The sequence below is a fragment of the Brassica napus genome, chromosome C8 (assembly GCF_020379485.1).
Source record: "Brassica napus cultivar Da-Ae chromosome C8, Da-Ae, whole genome shotgun sequence".
NCBI lineage: Eukaryota > Viridiplantae > Streptophyta > Magnoliopsida > Brassicales > Brassicaceae > Brassica > Brassica napus.
This window is the reverse complement of record NC_063451.1, coordinates 46,616,570-46,636,362: the sequence shown is the minus strand read 5'-3', so window position 1 is coordinate 46,636,362 and position 19,793 is coordinate 46,616,570. Positions and strand designations below refer to the sequence as shown.

Sequence of the window (19,793 nt, the reverse complement as noted above, 5' to 3'; positions counted from 1 at the left end):
ATCGTAATATCGTCGGAAGTTCGTCAGAATGACGTTTCTTGGTATTCGTCAGAAAGTCGTCGGAATTTCTGACGAAATTCCGACGAATTTTTTTTTTCCGACGAAACGATACCGACGGACGGGTTCGTCGGAAATTCGTCGGAATAGACCGATTCCGACGAATTACCGACGATTTCGGCCATCAGAATCCCCCTGTTTTCTTGTAGTGTCATTTCTGTTTTAATATATAAGATTTGATATTTATCTTATGAAGTTTAAAAATTTAAATATCAAGATAAAGGTTGTTTTTCAAACTACTACACGTATTAAAATTGTAGAAGAACCAATCTGCCTAATGAACACGTCAATGCTTGAAGGAAACTTACATATACAAATTCCATAATCAAGTTTAGTCGGGGTTTGGTTGGGAAATGTTACAAAACTGTCTTAGTTAATCTTTCCATTTTTTCAGAAAAAGACATAATATAAGGGAATCAGGTCTATGCTGATGATATATGTCACTACTCAATCGATTTCTTGATCAATAATTGGTTGGTAGTGAATAATTGAAGTTAGTGTTTAGCCTCAGAAGTCAGATCACAACTCTCGTGATGTTTGTTTGGCTTTTTTATTTTCTGTCACATATATCCTAATTATATTCTTATGGACTTGTTCTATTCTTAATGGGTAGGATCATATTCGTACCCAAAAGCTGGTAATTAATTTATTTAGTGAATGATTTGATTATTTGTTCCTGATTTTCAAATTATCTCCGTTTGGAGATGAGATTACAAAAGTTGTTAATAAAAAAGAAAGAAAAATGAGATTATATAACCACCATTGTTCTTCATATTGCAAAGCATCAACACTGATCCGAATCTAAGTCTCGTAGGTAATTACAATTTTATACATAATATACAAATGGCACTTAGCTTCTTAGACACATAATCAAATCACAAGTTGATATTTTCTATAATCATAATCGTTCTCTCATATACCAAGTTACACATAAACTATTATTTCGTATCCAGTAAATAGTTTTTGTTGGGGATATAATCAAATTCACAAATGATAAATTAATTACTTATTTAGTTATATATTTCTAAAAACATTTTAGCAAAAATATATTTCTAAAAACAGTAGAATAATTCTGGTGTAGCAAGAAAAGTCATCTAAATAAACATAATGGAAAGATCACATGCAATGAAAATATTAAAACCCACGTGATTCTATAAACACCAATCTTAACGAAATCGTGATCTATAATAGAAAAAATGTCAATAATGATATCGACCCTTTTTATTATTGCAGATGGTGGTTACAAAATTAGGAAACCACAATGTGATGGTTATATTAGACAACCACCTAACCAAATCAGGGTGGTGCTGTGCCAACAACGACGGTAATGGTTTCTTCGGTGACAACTTCTTCGATCCCACCGTATGGACCGCAGCTTTGAGTAAAATGGCAGCAACTTTCAACGGCGTCTCTAATGTCGTTGGCATGAGTCTAAGGAATGAACTTAGAGGACCTAAACAAAACGTTAACGATTGGTTCAAGTACGGTAACTATTATTCAGCATACGCATGTATTGTATATATAGATATAAAGTTCTACAAGTAAAAACTCTTTAAATTAGTCAATACTCGTCGGTCTTTTATTTATTTTGTTTCTAAAAAAATAATACTAAATAAACGTATTAAAGTACTAATGGCGCATAGTCAAACATAAAAAAAAAACATTATTGTGTGTGTTTTGGAATCTCTCAATTATTTAATAGGTTTGTCTAATTGGTAAAAATATAATTTTTAGGTTGACTAAAGTATTAATTATGATAAATCTTATACTTTTCTTTAAACGTAGGTACATGCAACAAGGAGCGGAAGCAGTTCATTCAGCAAACAAGAACGTACTTGTAATCATGTCCGGTCTCAGTTTCGACACTGGCCTCTCTTTCATTATGCCGCGACCCGTCCATCTATCTTTCACCGGAAAACTCGTCTTCGAGCTCCACTGGTATTCTTTCTCTGACGGAAACTCATGGTCGACCAATAACTCCAACGATAACTGCGGTCAGGTTCTAAACCGGATAAGAAACAATGGCGGTTTTCTCCTTAACCAAGGCTTTCCCTTGTTCCTCAGAGAGTTTGGTATAGATGAAAGAGGAGGAAACGTTAATAATGATCGCTATTTTGGATGTCTAACCGGTTGGGCGGCCGAAAATGATGTCGACTGGTCACTATGGGCCCTAACCGGAACTTATTACTTAAGACAAGGCGTGGTCGGGTTGAATGAGTATTATGGTGTGCTGGATTCGGATTGGATTAGTGTTCGAAACTCGAGTTTCTTGCAAAAGATCTCTCTTCTTCAATCTACACTTCAAGGTGCTTAAATAAGATTTGATTAAGTTATTAATTATTTTTGTTACATTTTAGTTTCTGAATTGATTTGGTTTTACTAGGACCGGGCCCTCGAACGGATGCTTACAATCTGGTTTTCCATCCGTTAACCGGACTTTGCCTGGTATGTTCTCTTAAGGACACGACAATGCTCACTCTTGGTCCGTGCAATAGTTCCGAACCGTGGAGCTACACTAAGAAAACATTACGAATCGAGGACCAGCCTTTGTGTTTACAGAGTAACGGACCAGAAAATAGGGTTACGATGTCTAGGACGGATTGTTCCATATGGCAGACTATCTCGGCCTCTAGGATGCACTTGGCTTCGACAACAAGTAACAATAATCCTCTTTGCCTTGACGTGGACGCAACCAACAATATCCTGGCTAATCCTTGCAAGTGTCTGAGTATGGACAGTTCGTGTCAGCCAATGAGCCAGTGGTTCAAGATCATTAACGCTACCAGGCCATTGAAGAGCTCGAAACTGTACAAACAGTTGGAGAATCTGTCTCCCAAATCGGATATGTTGTAAAGCTCTTTGACTTGCTAAAAAAACTATTAAAAATAAGATAAAAAAATGTCTTCTCGTTTAAGATAAGAAAATAATAAAAAAGATTAGGATTTCTTGTGCAAATCCTTATCTTAATATATTACAGAACTAAAGATTAGCTAGTACAAGTCTTTACAACAAAAAAAAGATTAGCTAGTAAAAATATTTTTACCCCTCGATATCTTCCTATCATTTCAGTGAAACACATTTGAGTTAGCTACCTTCTCACGCAAAAAAACAGAAAACTGACGGTCCCAACAACGCTGGAGAAACATCGGACAGACAAAACAGACTAGGTGGATCAAGAATATACAACCTTGTGTATGTTTGTTCCGCTCTGACTTCTTCGAATTATGGAAAATGGTTCTGAACTTGAATCATGTATAGCTGATGTTAAAACTTTTTAAAAATATGTTAAAACTTTTTATATATATTTTGCTAAATTTGAAACTTTTTCATGGATAATATACAGTAGAACCTCTATAAATTAATAATGTTGAGACTCTGAAATTTTATTAATTTATAGATATATTAATTTACAAAAAAAAAATTTATAGATTTTTTTATATTTTTATTTATAAAATAAAAATATATTTGATTTACCGTATATATATTAATAAAATTTTAGAAATTTGACTTTTAAATTGTTTTATTATATTACTTGGTTTATATTTTTATGCTTCATATAATTGGTTTTCGATATAATTTTACTAAATATTATCAAAATATTTTGAAATGTTAAGAAAAAATAGAGGTATTTTCGTTGTGGATATAAAACCAACAATATAATGTTTAGTTTGTACTTATATAAAATGTATATATAGATATATTATTAATTTACGATTTTAATGGGACCATATATTTACATAATATTTTCTAAAAATTTATTATCTTATTATTTTATCAATTTATTTTATATTTTGGATCGGCCTAATTCGAAATTAAATAAATTTATTAATTTATAAAAATTATTAATTTATAAAGGTCATATGTGCTTGGTTCCCGATCATCAATCTTCCAATGGTTCCTAACATTTATAAATGTTTCTGTGCTAAGTACTATATAAGTGGGCTGTTTCCATAATGTAAGAAAGTGGTAACACTTCTGAAGGGGTAGGCTTAAGTATCTTGATATCGATGATGGAGATACAGTAGCACCTTTGGACTTTTGCAATAATTCTCTTTGCTTACCCGGAGGCAGTATTGATTATTCAACAACCTTATCTTTTTTGTTTGGTCTTAAAGTGTTAAGAAGACAACAACAACAAAACCTTATCTTCTGTTTCCTTCCTTTCTAATAATTGTTTAGCTTCTGTTTCCTTCTCTCTCTATCTCTCTCTCGTCTGTCCAGCAATGGGAGGTTGTTTCTCTGTCTCAGTTTCATGTGATCAAGTGGTGAATCAAGTATCCCAATGTCTATGCCTCAATGGAAGTTATATCCACAATCTCCCCCAGAATCTAGTGATCTCCAGAAAATCATGGGAGCTCTCAAGGCTAAAAGAGATGATGTTCAAAGGAAGGTAGACAGAGAAGAGTTTACTGGACATCGTCGAAGGCTTGCTCAAGTCCAGGTATGGCTTACGAGTATCCTCACAATGGAAAACCAATATAATGAGCTTCTTAAGACTAGTGACGTTGAGCTGGAAAGGTTGTGTCTCTGTCGATTATGCTCTAAAAATGTGAAAAAGAGCTATCTTTATGGGAAAAGGGTTATGGTAATGTTGAGGGAGGTTGAGAGTCTTAGTTCTCAGGGAGAATTTGATGCGGTGACTGATGAAACTCCTATAGGTGAGGGTGAAGAGTTGCCTATCCAACACACAATTGTTGGTCAGGAAACAATGCTGGAAATGGTATGGGGGGGAGTTGGCAAAACCACCCTTCTCACGCAGATCAACAATAGGTTTTCTAAAAGAGGTGGTGGGTTTGATGTTGTGATATGGGTTGTGGTGTCACAAAATGCAACAGTCCATAAGATTCAAGGGAGCATCGGTGAAAAGCTAGGGCTTCTGGGGAAAGAGTGGGAGGAGAAAAGTGAGATGAAGAGAGGCCAAGACATCCACAACGTTCTTAGGAAGAAGAAGTTTGTGTTGTTTCTGGATGATATATGGGAGAAAGTGAGCTTAGATGTGATTGGAGTCCGCTATCCGAACAGAGTAAACGGATGCAAAGTAGCATTTACCACCCGCTCTCGAGAAGTATGTGGGCGCATGGGGGTTGACGACCCAATCGAAGTCTGTTGTCTACACACGGACAAAGCCTGGGATTTGTTCAAAAAGAAAGTCGGGGAAAACACGTTGGCCAGCCACCGGGACATTCCCGAACTCGCAAGGAAAGTCGCTGGTAAATGCCGTGGCCTACCATTGGCACTCAATGTCATCGGTGAAACTATGGCGAGCAAAAGATCAGTACAAGAGTGGCGTCTAGCAGTTGATGTGTTGACTTCCTCTGCCACAGAGTTTTCAGGCGTTGAAGATGAGATTCTTCCGATATTGAAGTATAGCTACGATAGTTTGGATGGTGAGATGACCAAGTCATGTTTCCTGAAGATGGTCTTATATATAAAGAGAGATTGATAGAGTACTGGATAGGTGAGGGGTTCATTGATGAGAAGGAAGGTAGAGAGAGGGCATTGAACCAAGGTTATGAGATACTCGGGACACTTGTCCGTTCATGTTTGTTGTTGGAAGATAACCCGAACGTTGTGAAAATGCACGATGTGGTGCGGGAGATGGCCATGTGGATACCCTCGGATCTAGGAAAGAATAAAGAAAGATGTATCGTACAAGCTGGTGCCAGGATACGTGAATTGCCCAAAGTGAAGAACTGGAAAGATGTGAGAAGAATTTCGTTGATGGAAAATGATATTCAAATCATATCTGAGAGCCCTGACTGTCCTCAACTTACAACTCTCCTCCTTCAAAGAAACTATCTTGTGGAGATCTCAGATGGATTCTTTCAGTCTATGCCAAAACTACTTGTTTTGGATTTATCACTGAATCGTCTCAGTGGATTTCGAATGGATATGTACAATTTGGTTTCCTTGAGATATCTTAACTTGTCACGGACATATATAGTGAATTTACCTTTTGGTTTATACCAGTTGAAAATGCTAACACATCTGAATTTGGAGAAGACGAGGTACCTTGAGAGTTTAGAAGGGATATCAGAATTGTCAAGCTTGAGGACACTGAAGCTGCTAGATTCCAAAGTGCGGCCAGATATGAGCCTCATGAAGGAGCTTCAGCTCTTACAACATATAGAGTATGTAAGCGTAGGTATCTCGTCTAGTACTTTGGTCGGGGAGACATTGTTCGATGACTCCAGAATGGGAAGATGCATCCAACAAGTTGGGATTGACGAGAAAGAGCCAGTAAAAGTATTAGTTTTGCCAGCTTTGGATGGTCTCCATGACATCTTCATACAGTTTTGTAGAATGTTGGAGGAGATAAAGATAGAGAAGACACCATGGAACAAAAGCCTGACGAGTCCATGCTTCTCAAACCTCACTCAAGTAGAAATACTATCTTGCAACGGTCTAAAGGATTTGACGTGGCTGTTGTTCGCTCCGAAACTTACTCATCTTCGTGTGGCTGGCTCAGTGCAACTAGAGAATATAATAAGCAAAGAGAAAGCTGAGAGTGTTTTAGAGGATTATATTATCCCTTTCCATAAACTAGAAGTGCTTGTCTTGGACGATTTGCCTGAGCTGAAGAGCATATATTGGAATGCTCTGCCTTTTCAACGTCTGAGATGGCTCCACATACTCAATGGCTGCCCGAAGCTGAGAAAGCTTCCTCTGAATTCGAAAAGCGTCGTCAACGTTGAAGAATTTGTCATAAGCTGCCCTGATGAAGAGTGTTTGGAAAGAGTTGAATGGGAGGACGAAGCCACAAGACTCCGTTTCTTACCTTCATGTAAGGAGGATTGACGGCCGGATGATCTTTTAAACTGTTCTTCTGTTTCTGTTTCTCCTTTTCTTCCTCTTCTTCTGAAATTGAATTTTGCCTACTCTGTTTCTTCTACCTCTGTTTCGCTTAAGCAATCATGTCTTTTTTTTACATTTGATGGTGTACTATCGTTTGTCCTAAAATAAAATCATCATTTTATTCCCAGCTTTGTCATAAAGTTGTCACAAGCAATAATACTATTATTACGTACGATGGTATTTATGTCTCCGATACTATGGTTTCTGGATTCGTGTTTGGTTTGTGAGTCAATTGTAATAGATACTTCCGTTATGGATCTTTTTGCTTGCAAAGTCTAATGACAACTCGTGGAACCACTTGTTTGATGAATTCTCTCTGTGAACAACTTTAGGAGGACCGTCTTTCAATTTTCTTGTAGGAAAGTCTAAATGTTTCTTCTTCTAAGGTTGGTGCTCTTAAGCCAATCATTAAAACGAAATAATCCGCGGTGGTCGTCCGCGTCGGGTGGTCTACAATCTTCACTTCTCTGCCATGAAAACACGGCCTCTCTTACTCCGCAATGGTCACCCGCGGTCTTCCTCTTCCATCATTGGCTCGATTCGTGAGCAAACCACAGCAAGAAAGCTCCAAATCAAGCTTCTCCGGCGAGTCCTTGCTTCACCACCGGCGTATCCGTCTTGTTCTTCTTCATTCTCGCCGTCACCGGAATCAAGTCGAGACGTCGCAGATCAGTTCATCATCAGCCTCACACCGTCGTGGTCATCGTCTCGCTCCGTCACCTGAACCTCCACGTCGAGCTCTCCTCCGTGACGCGCCTGAAATTACACGTCTTCGTCAGCCCAGCCGTAGCCGTCGTCGGGTCGAACTTCGCCGTCGTCGTTATGCTCCAGATCCGGCGAGAAGAAAATCGCACAATTCCAATGGCTGGTTTTCATAGTTTTTCACAACAGGTCCTTGACGTTTCGGCTATTTACTCCTTTGACCCCAAAACTATTGAATTTACAGAAAGGTCCACTCGAATCAACCCTGGACTTTCAAAATTGTGCAACTTAACCCAGCGAATATTTCAAAACTGCAACATTGGTCCCCGAGTATTCGTCTTCTTCTATTTCTGCCCCTGCATGTTTTTGATTTGCAAATATATCCTCTCAAATTGACCCCAAACTTCCAAATGTGATTTCCAACCCCTATGATATGCAAATGCAACATAATGATCTAAATACAACCTAAAATGATCATAATAAGCTAAAATATATATCTAAAACTCATCAAAATTAAGTGATATTATGTTTCCAAAGCGAGCGATATCAAGTACCTGTTGTTGACATGAAGCAGAAGTAAGCTGCCAGACTTGAGAATTAAGCTGCCAGACTTGAGAATTAAGCTGCCAGACTTATAAGGTTTTATAAAGTTTTTATAAGGTTTTATAAGGCTTTATAAGGGTTTTATAAGCTCGATTTTATTGAAGAGAAGAAGAAGATATTTTATTATATTGTGTACTGAGGTCACTTGTCTTTAAATACTTGTACTCAGATCCACAATTAAATTAAGGAAACTATTCTCTCCTTCTTTCTCTTACATCTTGAGATCTACTTTCTCTCTCTCTCTATGTTCTTCATGTTCTTCATTCTCCATAAATAAACTCTCAATAATTCTCTCATTCTAACATGGTATCAGAGCATTAAGCTCCTGAAACTCACAAAAGCTTCCGCAAATTTCTTTCTTTCTTTCTCAGATTATCTTCAAAATCTGTTGGATACATCTTTTTATCCACTGGTCCAAAGGTCTTTCAAAAGGGAAGAACCTCACCAGAACTCAAGATAGAGGAGTACCCTATTCTCTGGAACTCAAGAAAGCTTCAACCATATCAGGAAAAACTTCTTCAAAGTCCAATTTATCTCAAAATCAGTAGGAACAATCTATTGTCCACTGGTCCATATCTCTCCATGAGGGAGAACTCCAACATGGTGTTGTTTCCAGAGTACAAGAAGGCTAAGGAACAACATAGGAACCACAATATGCCAAGAAGAAGTGACTTGAATCAAGCCAGGAATGTAATCAAAGAGTTTGAGCATCCATCGATTCAAGGTCGAACCATGTATTCATCTGTCATTGGTGGTTCAAATGAAGAAGGAACATGGAGAAGTACTGATAGTACAGCCAACACTGATGGTCCAGCAACCATGGGTGACCTACATTCCCTTATCCAAGCTTTTATCTCATTCAAGAAGGCTGGTAAACACTCTCTTGACCCTAAACCTATCATTATAGATTCAGGAGCAAGCCATCACATGATTAGTGATAGAAACTTGATGAGTGATGTCCAGCCTGCCTCAGGGAATGTTCAAATAGCAAATGGTGATAACATTAAGATAGAAGGGATAGGGAACCTGAGGTTGTTTGATAGGGAATCTACTGCCTTGTATATGCCTCAGTTTACATCAAACTTGCTATCTGTAAGAAATGCTACTGTTGATCTGAGTTGTCAGGTTGTCTTCAGACCAGATGATGTTGAATTTCAAGACTTAAAGACAGGCCAAGTGATTGGAAAGGGGCACGTTCACAATGAACTATATCATCTTCAGAAGACAGAGATGTCTAGACCATCCACTTCTCAATGTTTGGCTAGTACATCCAGCGGGGTTGATAACACACTATGGCATGCTAGGTTGGGACATCCTCATACAAGAGCCCTAAACTTGATGCTTCCAGGTGTGGTCTTCAAGAATGATGATTGTGAAGCTTGCATATTGGGGAAGCATTGTAGAACAGTCTTCTCACAGTCTAGCACCATCTATGAAAGATGTTTTGACCTAGTTCACTCTGATGTATGGACTGCTCCATGTGTGTCCAGAGAGAATCACAAATACTTTGTCACCTTCGTTGATGAGAAATCCAAATACACTTGGGTGACACTGATTCCGTCTAAGGACAGGGTGTTGGATGCTTTCAAGAATTTCCAGACCCATATCTGCAACCATTTCAATGCCAAGATGAAAATTCTAAGGTCAGATAATGGTGAAGAGTATACAAGTCATGCATTTAAGCAATATCTTGCTCAACATGGGATTACTCACCAAACAAGTTGTCCTTACACTCCTCAACAGAATGGAGTTGCTGAGAGAAAGAACAGACATTTGATGGAGGTAGCAAGATCAATGATGTTCCACACCAATGTTCCAAAAAGATTCTGAAGTGATGATGTGATGTCTGCTACTTATCTGATCAATAGAACTCCAACTAAAGTCCTCAACGACATGTCTCCTTTTGAGGTTCTAAATAAGACCAAACCATCTTTGGACCATTTGCGTGTGTTTGGATGCCTCTGTTTTGTGATGATACCTGGGGAGCTGAGGAACAAGCTTGATGCTAAAAGCTCAAAAGCTATGTTCATTGGTTACTCTCCAACTCAGAAGGGGTATAAGTGCTATGATCCAGAGTCAAGAAGGGTTATTGTCTCGAGGGATGTGAAGTTTGCAGAATCTAGAGGCTATTATGATGGAAAGAGTTGGGATGAGCTCAAAGATCTTTCTCAATCAGCCTCAGATAGAGCAAATAACCTTAGGGGATTAATGGAGAGCCTGGGAATCAGTATGCCCTCTTTACCAAGTGTGGAACCTGTCCCTGAAAATTTATCATCTACTGCAGCTGATAGTGTTGAGAGCACTCATCCTAATCATGAGGGGGGCAGTAGAAATGTTGAGCAGTCTACACAAGCTCAACCTGAAGAGAGCTCTGTAGCTCATGATCAAGATGAGATGCCATCAGAATCAGATGTTGAGACTCAAGTAGAGGCGCCAAGTGAAGGAAATGAAGCATAATCTGAGCAGATACAACTGATGAGAAGGAGTACAAGGATCAGGAAACCCTCACAGTGGATCAACACAGAAGTTTATTTCAATGCTGAAGCTGTAGCTCACCCAATAAGTGCAGTATGCTCCCTTGCTCAATATCCAGAAGATCATCAAGTCTTCATCAGTGAATTGGATCAGGAATACATTCCAAGAACATATGAAGAAGCTATGCAACACAAGGAGTGGAGAGAGTCTGTTGGAGATGAGATGAGAGCCATGATCAAGAATAATACATGGTTTGAGACTGAACTTCCAAAAGGAAAGAAGGCAGTGACAAGCCGGCTTCTCTACACTATCAAGTATGGAGCCAATGGAAAACCAGAAAGAAAGAAGACAAGACTTGTTGCAAGAGGCTACACTCAAGTCTATGGTGAAGATTACCTTGACACCTTTGCACCAGTAGCTAAGCTTCACACGATACGGATTGTACTCTCATTGGATGTGAACATAGAATGGGATATGTGGCAAATGGATGTCAAGAATGCTTTTCTACAAGGAGAGTTAGAAGATGAGGTCTACATGAGACCACCACCTGGTATGGAACACCTTACCAAACCAGGAAATGTATTGAGGCTGAAGAAAGCCATCTATGGTTTGAAACAATCACCAAGAGCGTGGTACCACAAACTAAGCACCACACTCAATGGAAGAGGTTTTGTCAAGTCTGAAGCTGATCATACCCTATTCACCCTCACTAGCCAGCAAGGAATCATTGTCATTCTCATCTATGTTGATGACATTATCATCACAGGCAGTGACAAAGACGGGATCATCTCAACCAAAGCGTTCCTTAAGGCTTCATTTGATATCAAGGACTTGGGAGAGCTCAAATACTTTCTAGGGATCGAGATGTGTAGGTCTAAGGAAGGGTTGTTTCTATCTCAAAGGAAATACACCCTTGACTTACTAAATGAGGCTGGAGATCTTGGTGGAAGAGCTGCCAAAACACCTCTAGAGGAAGGATACAAAGTGATGCGTGAGGGGGGACTCATAGACCTCTCATGTCACTGATATCTCCTTCATGAAGTGTTCTACTCTTTTTCCTTGACTTGGGTTTTCTCCCAAAGGGTTTTACCTAGTTGAGGTTTTAATGAGGGAATACTTCATGGCTTCCAAGCTTGACTTGTTCCATATGGTCAAGCTTGAGGGGGAGTGTTGACATGAAGCAGAAGTAAGCTGCCAGACTTGAGAATTAAGCTGCCAAACTTATAAGGTTTTATAAAGTTTTTATAAGGCTTTATAAGGTTTTATAAGGCTTTATAAGGGTTTTATAAGCTCGATTTTATTGAAGAGAAGAAGAAGAGAGAAGAAGATATTTTATTATATTGTGTACTGAGGTCACTTGTCTTTAAATACTTGTACCCAGATCCACAATTAAATTAAGGAAACTATTTTCTCCTTCTTTCTCTTACATCTTGAGATCTACTTTCTCTCTTTCTATGTTCTTCATGTTCTTCATTCTCCATAAATAAACTATCAATAATTCTCTCATTCTAACACCTGCGATATATCTTTCTGGTTTATTTTCTGGATTTTGCAGTAACATGTGAGGAAACAAAAGTGTTTATAGTGAAGAGCTTGGTTTGACTTTCTTTCCTTCCTCTAGTTTTCAAAACGAAATCAAATTCAGATTTTTTGAAAAAAAATATTCTAAACATAGTTGCATGTGTACTTCACGAGTTTTGGTGATTACTTTATTACCACAAATACAATAACATTTGTTCGAGAACACCGTTTGGACTCTACGAACCAGCAGCTGTTTTGAGGCATTTTGACCGAAAAACTTGTGGTTGATAATGTTAATATAAAGTTTTGTTTCCACTTGTAGTCTTTCCACTGATACAAGAAAACACAAAGAAACGCCATACTCCTGTTTTGTTGGAGCAAATTGAAGTAGCCGTTAAGTATTTGAAGTTGTCTTTGTTTCATGTTTGACGTGTCAATAAGGGCCGAATATCTCGGTCGTAGTTGTTAGTTTGTTTCAGCTTTTCGTCTTTGTAAGGCTTTATATTTGGCCATTTCATCTATTGAATAAGATCAGAGTTTACAAGTCATTTACGGAGCAATAGAGATTACAAATTAGTATGAGAGCTCTGTTTTCGATAATCAAAGCCGCAGCTTTCTAAACTCAAGAGTAAGAAGAGACGGAAGAAGAGAGGATGTGATATTATTTTTGCTTACTCTGTTGATTGTCGAGACTCCAAAAGTAATGTGGTTGTATTGTGTAGACTTGATTGTAATGTATTTTAGTTTGATACGAATCTTGTGTCTTTCGCTCCTGCTTGCAATGAAAGTCTTGAGTTTTAATGGATACGTTTGAGTACCATCTGGATATGCACACCACTATGTATTATGAATTGTTGGTCTCTATGCATCAAAATCCAACGATTGATCGTCAAATTGGCCGTATATGAATCGTCCGATCAAACCAAACTGTTTCTATTTACTAGTGAAAAAACTTATACTGTATAACATTTCATATTTTATCTAAACTTAAGACCATTACATTTCATAAATCCTAAACCGATAGAACCAGTAAATCAGAGAGAATCAATTCCTAAACCGGACCTGGTACAATAAATAACTAAACCTAACCGTAAATAAAAAAAGAGAAGGGTATAAGAGTTAAAGACGCCTCACTTGTTCCTCGTAGGGTTTCTCTCTTCTCCCAAAAACCTCCGAAAATGTCCGGATCTCTAGGCCGCACGCCGGAGTCCTTAAAGGCCTCCGGCCGGAGCTCCGAGAAGCTCAGCCTCCCCATCCTCCAAGGCAAAATCAAACGCGACCCAGACGGATACGAAACAGAGCTCCAATTAATCTACAAACAGTTCAAAGCCTCCGTCGATCTCTTCCAGCAGCAAGCCGCCCTCAGCTTCTCCTCCGTCGGCTCCGACCCTTCCGTCGCCAAGGACCTCGGCGACCGAGCCATGTTCCTAGCTCACGTCACTCCCTTTTACCCCAAGCAGCTCGCGGAGTTTCCATCTCAGCTGACTGATTTGCTCCGCACCTCGTGCCTCGCGATGCCCTCGGGGCTGAGGAACCATGTCGCTCAGGCTTTGATTCTTCTTATGAATCGAAAGGTATGTGCTTTAATGCGAAGGATTGTAATATAAAGGTGTGTGCTTTAGAATGATTTTGATTGGAATAGAAATGTATGTGCTTTATGTGGTTGATTTGAATTATAAAGGTGTGTGCTTGAGAATGATTTTGATTGTAATAGAAAGGTATGTCCTTTTATGTGGTTGATTGAAATATAAAGGTGTGTGCTTTGATTGTTTGTAGAGTCTTGTCATCGAGGATTTGCTGGCTCTGTTTCTGGATGTTCAGTGCATTGGTGATAGAAACTTGAGGAAGCTTGCGTTTTCTCACATTGTTCAGACCATTCGTAAGATGAGTGTTACTGATCCGAGGCATAAGGGACTTCAGAAGATTGTCATCTCCATGTTGGAGGTAACTTCTTATCTCTAGTGTTCAAGAAATAGATTGGCAAAACAAAAAAAAATTAGAAATTTTTGTGGATTTGTACTAACATTATTCTTAATTTAACATATTTAGAATAATTTTAGATCTATTTAAACTGATTTATAACAGTTTTAACCAATTTGAGTAGTACAAATCGGAATTTAAGAAAATCATTTCACTTCGGCTAAGACCGAGTTACCATGCTTATATCTTTTCATGGGATTGTGTAACGATGATAGTTAGCTTGGTGTGTTTGTTTTTTGGTTTGTAGCAAGAAGATGAAACAAAGGCTAAGAGAGCACTTGTTACCCTTTGTGAGCTTCTAAAGAAGAAGGTTTGGCTTGGTGATAGACATGAGAGAGTTGCTATTGCGATTTGTGAAGCTTGCTTTCATGCTTCGCCTAGGTATATCTTCTCTCTTTTTATTCTAACTTTGGAGTATTATGTTGTTGATTTGGTTGGAAGAGTTACGAACTTCTCTTTTGACATGATGTTCAGGATCATGGTATCTTCTCTTCGGTTTCTTCTTGACTACGAGAACATTGAGGATGAAGATGATAGTGATGCTTCAGACAACGATGATGACGAGGATTCAAAGCCCGAAAACCATGTTGTGATTAACAGGGAGGCTGTTTACAAGGTAAACAACATTATACGTGAATTTTTAATCAGCAATTACGAAGAAGAACCGTACTAGTTGTCTGTATATATTCATCATTACGAATAAATATGAAACTAGGTTCTGTTTATATGATATTTACCTTAGGCGAACAACAAAGGTACATCTTCTAGCAAGAAGAAGAAGCAAGCGAAACTGCAACGTGCGATGAAGAGTATTAAGAAGAAGCAGCGTGCTTCGTCCGAGAGCACCACTTCTACTTATTCACCTCTCAATCATCTAAATGATCCTCAGGTTTCACTTCTTTGCTTATTGTAGTGTGCCATTTACAGACACTAGTCATTATAGTATGGAGTGGCTATAGTTGAATGTTTACTTCTTTTTACAGAAATTTGCAGAGAAATTGCTTTCTCGTCTTCAGACTGGCAAGAGCATTGGCAAAACTAGTGAACGAATTGAGGTAACTATTCTTTCTATTTTTCATCAATGGAAGTTGACTAAGCCACCTTCTTAACTTTTTAATTTTTTCTTCTGAACTGATAATTTTCTGCTGATATTTTAATTTGCAGACCAGGTTGATGATGATGAAAGTTATTGCACGAACAATTGGGCTTCACAAGTTGCAATTATTAAGCTTTTACACTTATCTTCAAAACTACGCTAAGGTATGTTCTGCTAAACATTTTGTTTAAAAATTCTTATGCTAATTAAACTATGTTCTGAACGCAGCCACATGAAAAGGACGTTACACAAATACTTGCAGCAGCAGTTCAGGCTTGCCATGATGGGGTATAGAAACGTTTCCACATATAAAGCGTTGTTACTTTTTCTCTTTCTTTAGTCTTACCAATTTTATTTTGTCTCGAGCAGGTTCCTTCTGATGCTGTGAAACCACTGTTCATGCAAATAGTGAATCAGTTTGTACACGACCGTTCACGTCCTGAGGTTTGATTTCAATCTCTCTCACTACAAGGGACGACTCAAGTAGAAATCTTCTTCTACCATATTTTTTTTTTCCTTTTTCATTTATGCTTCCAGGCTATTGCTGTCGGACTCAATGTGATTCGAGAAATGTGCCTGAGGATTCCCGAGGTAACTAGTTCATACTCCTGATTTAATATTCTCATCATTCGTGTTTTATCTTACTTGTGTCATTGTGTACTCCAGTTGATGACAGAAGAGTTGCTGCAAGATCTTGCTCTGTATAAAAAGGAACATGAAAAAGCCATATCCGCAGGAGCCCGTTCCCTCATTGCATTGTTCAGAGAGGTTAGCAGAAGAAGCATTTGATTTTGTCGTTTGAACAAAATAATCGATGTATGTCTATAATTTGCGTTGTGTGGTAATTTCAGATCAATCCTTCGCTTCTAGTGAAAAAAGACCGTGGCCGTCCTGGAGGTCCCGTTGCCAAACCTAAACAATTCGGAGAAGCTAACGTCTTCAGCAATGTTCCCAATGTTGAGTTATTGCAAGAAAGTGATCATGAGAGCGACTCTGATGATGGTGATCAAGACGATGATGATATGGAGTTGCCTGGCAGTGATGATGTCGACCAGGAGGAGCTTGTACCTGATGATTGTGGAAACGAGGACGAAGCTGAAGAAGATTCTGATGACGATACGAACAACACTGAAGATGACAGTGATGTCGATACTTCCATCGCTGGTGACGAAGAGGAAGATATGAATGACAGTGATGAAGCCGAGACTGATTCTGAAAATGAGGAGATGGAAAGCGAAGAAGATGATGATGATGATGATGGAGAAGCCTCTGATTCTTCTGCAGAAGATAGTGGAAGCAAAGAGAAGGCAAATGGGAAGAAAAGGAAGATGGTAGATTTTGATGCGAATCTTCTCTCTGCTGATACAAGCCTACGAGCACTAAAGAGGTTCGCAGAAGCGAAGAGCGAGCAGCCTTCTTTGGATGAAAACGATGGCATACTTTCTAATGAGGACTTTCGAAAAATCAAAGATCTTCAGGTAATATATAAATATGCGAAAGAGAGAAGCTGCTGTTCATCTGTTCACGTTATTGATGTATTTTGTGTCTGCAATACTATAGGCAAAGAAGGAAGCAAAACTTGCATTGGCTCGAAAAGGATTCAAGGTTCCAGATTCTGATCAGCTAAGTAAGAAGCGTGTCAATCCAGCCAAACTTGAAGTAAGAAGTTACACAATGTTTGACACACAACTCAGGTTTGATTCAATGATGCTAAATGATTTTTTTACTGTTCCCACAGGCTCACATAAGGCATAAACTAACAAAGGAGCAACGAATGGAGTTAGTTAAAGCGGGTAGGGAGGACAGAGTGAAATACCAATCCAGGACTGCCACCAAGCAGAAGAAGGTATCTGTTTTATGTTTGTTCGTATACAGCAAAGGGTTATTATTACAGCATTTGATGTTTGCTTGATTGATGATTTGTGTAAAATGAAAATGCAGGTGGGAGGATCGAGCAATAAACAGAAGGAGCACAAGAAGAATATGCCTCTTGCTGCGATAAGATCAAAGGCTGGTAGATCAAAGCGATCCAAGAAAATTAAGAAAAGCAGCAGCGGAACCCAGTTCAGAGGAAGGAAAGCTTGGAAATGAAACTGACCAAAACACTCTTCCTACTTCCTTTTTTTTTGTCTCAAAACCCGAACACAACTTTGCTTCATGTTTTTTTTTGTTTTCTATGATTTTTTTTCTTACAGGTTTTACGTTTTGTTCCAAAATTAGAATATAATATCCACTATTTTATCAATTCTAACTACATTGTAGAAAATCAAATGGTATTCAGTTTTAAAAACTATAGATAACTCATAAACATTGGCTTGTAAAATGGATAATGGATGATCATTCTGATTTCTAAATGAACCAAAGCATTTGAAATATGATCTACTTATACTTGTACATCAAATATAAAACCTGTCATCATCTCCACTAACTCTGTTTGACATCTACATAATACACGAACGTTTTATGAGTTATCTATAGGATTAGGATTCAGGCTTGTGTTGAGAAGGACGGCTTAGAAGCGTGGCTGATGAGGTTCGAAACGTAGCTGACACGGTTGATTCCCCACCGGTTTGGCGAGAACCGGGTTAGCCCGGTCATCGGTTGAAACTGGAGCAATGCAGCAAAGAGGATTCATATCTTGTTAGATTCGGGTTTAATTATGGGCTTCCAACTTAAAATCAATTTGTGATTAGTGGATTGGCCCTAACCCTTTATATAGTAGTAGATTAATTCTTATATTTCCGATGTGGGATGTTTTTTCATCAATACCCTCCCTCACGCTCAGACATCTAGGTCCGAAGCGTGGACAATGTGGGAATAACATCCACAAAGGGCCCAACATCGGTATAGTAGTAGTAGGTGTAGTAAATTAGGTCAAAGGATCTTATCGCTCTGATATCATGTTAGATTCGGGTTTAATTATGGGCTTCCAACTTAAAATCAATTGGTGATTAGTGGATTGACCCTAACCCTTTATATAGTAGTAGATTAATTCTTATATTTCCGATGTGGGATGTTTTTTCATCAATATATCTCAAAATCAAATCATCAACAACAACAACTGATCAACAATCTTAGAGGGAGAGAGATCACAGATCCAATTTAAGACAGTAGTGGTCAATAACAATTCGTGTTTGTGCAGTGTTGCAGAGAGGGAGCATCTCAGAATCGGTTAGAGCATCCACATTGGTGAACCCCCCTTTGGGGTTCATACCAATTTTTAATATATTTATGGTGGGATCATGAATAGTGATGAACCTCTTGATATTGTGCTTCTGCATTAGTGAACTCGAAGAAGGGGTTCATAGAAATTAAAATAATATTATTTTTAAAAAAGTTTTAGTTTTGAATTTTTTTTTTTGAATACATGAATAAAATATAATAATTTATGAATTTTTATAAAATTTTATTCATTACATTGATAATTGATGAACATACAAAGATTATTCATTACTAAATTTTTGCCATACATTTTCAACTAAATCAGCTTTCAACCTATCATGTTTCCCTGAATCCCGAACTTCATTGCGCATGCCTAGCATATTATCTGAATGCAAACTTTCTCTCCTTTTGACGTTCGAACCTCTGCTTGACTCTCCTGACTCGAACTCAGATGTATCAGTAAGACTGTATCCGTCTCGTTCGTCCTCTACTATCATATTGTGCAATATGACACAAGTTCTCATAATTTTCCCTATCTTTTCCTTGTCCCATAGTAGAGCAGGGTTTTTAACTATTGCAAACCTCGATTGCAATACCCCGAAAGCACGTTCGACATCTTTTCTGGTGGATTCTTGACGTAGAGCAAATAGCTCAGCTTTAGGACCTTGAGGAAGTGGGATGGATTGGATAAATGTTGACCAATTCGGATAAATTCCGTCAGTAAGGTAGTACGCCATACGGTAAGTGTGGTTGTTGACATTGAATTTAACTTTAGGGGCTCGACCTTGCAATATGTCATCAAAAACTGGTGACCGATCAAGAACATTGATATCGTTGAGCGTACCTGGTAATCCAAAAAATGCGTGCCATATCAAAAGATCTTCTGATGCCACAACCTCTAAGACAATTGTTGGTTTTCCTGAACCACGGGTGTACTGGCCTCTCCAAGCCGTTGGGCAGTTTTTCCACTGCCAATGCATACAATCAATGCTGCCTATCATCCCGGGAAACCCGCGCTTCTCGCCAATGTCGAGTAATCGTTGAAGATCTTCCGGTGTTGGTCTTCTTAGATACTCATCTCCAAACAATTGTACTATCCCATTAGTGCAATGTTCTAAACATAAAAGTGCAGCACTTTCACCAAGTCGAAGATATTCGTCATACGTATCTCCAGATTGACCATATGCGAGCATACGTATAGCTGCAGTACATTTTTGAAGTGGAGATAGGCCGTACCTGCCGTGAGCATTTCTTCTTTGCTGAAAGTATGGAACTTCAGTAGTAAGGCGATCAACAATGCGGAGGAACAAGAGTTTGTTCATTCGAAAACGCCGCCTAAACA

At 38.5% G+C, this 19,793-nt stretch overlaps 2 protein-coding genes and 1 pseudogene across 2 annotated transcripts; all 3 read left to right on the top strand.

Moving 5' to 3' along the window:
* The first annotated feature begins 1,002 nt into the window (after positions 1-1,002).
* LOC106413610 (glycosyl hydrolase 5 family protein-like) lies at positions 1,003-3,377 on the top strand. Its single transcript, XM_022707585.2, has 3 exons — positions 1,003-1,538; positions 1,843-2,363; positions 2,441-3,377. Exons 1-3 carry the CDS (start codon positions 1,291-1,293, stop codon positions 2,908-2,910), a joined length of 1,239 nt encoding a protein of 412 aa, XP_022563306.2. The 5' UTR covers positions 1,003-1,290; the 3' UTR covers positions 2,911-3,377.
* A 751-nt stretch (positions 3,378-4,128) lies between these two features.
* LOC106415858 lies at positions 4,129-7,035 on the top strand (annotated as a pseudogene).
* Positions 7,036-13,345: 6,310 nt separating this feature from the next.
* LOC106415935 (protein SDA1 homolog) lies at positions 13,346-17,534 on the top strand. Its single transcript, XM_013856744.3, has 15 exons — positions 13,346-13,787; positions 13,990-14,157; positions 14,441-14,574; positions 14,668-14,809; positions 14,936-15,082; positions 15,177-15,248; positions 15,358-15,453; positions 15,518-15,577; positions 15,659-15,733; positions 15,827-15,880; positions 15,956-16,057; positions 16,141-16,767; positions 16,850-16,948; positions 17,028-17,135; positions 17,231-17,534. Exons 1-15 carry the CDS (start codon positions 13,392-13,394, stop codon positions 17,378-17,380), a joined length of 2,430 nt encoding a protein of 809 aa, XP_013712198.1. The 5' UTR covers positions 13,346-13,391; the 3' UTR covers positions 17,381-17,534.
* The last annotated feature ends 2,259 nt before the right edge of the window (positions 17,535-19,793 follow it).

Bases quoted from the DNA above. Each gene is read 5' to 3' on its own strand.
- LOC106413610 (XM_022707585.2), top strand. From the start codon at position 1,291: ATGGTGGTTACAAAATTAGGAAACCACAATGTGATGGTTATATTAGAC. The intron at 1,539-1,842 runs GTACGGTAACTA...CTTTAAACGTAG, and splicing joins AACGTTAACGATTGGTTCAA to GTACATGCAACAAGGAGCGG. The intron at 2,364-2,440 runs GTGCTTAAATAA...TGGTTTTACTAG, and splicing joins TCTTCAATCTACACTTCAAG to GACCGGGCCCTCGAACGGAT.
- LOC106415935 (XM_013856744.3), top strand. From the start codon at position 13,392: ATGTCCGGATCTCTAGGCCGCACGCCGGAGTCCTTAAAGGCCTCCGGC. The intron at 13,788-13,989 runs GTATGTGCTTTA...GATTGTTTGTAG, and splicing joins TTCTTCTTATGAATCGAAAG to AGTCTTGTCATCGAGGATTT. The intron at 14,575-14,667 runs GTATATCTTCTC...CATGATGTTCAG, and splicing joins TGCTTTCATGCTTCGCCTAG to GATCATGGTATCTTCTCTTC.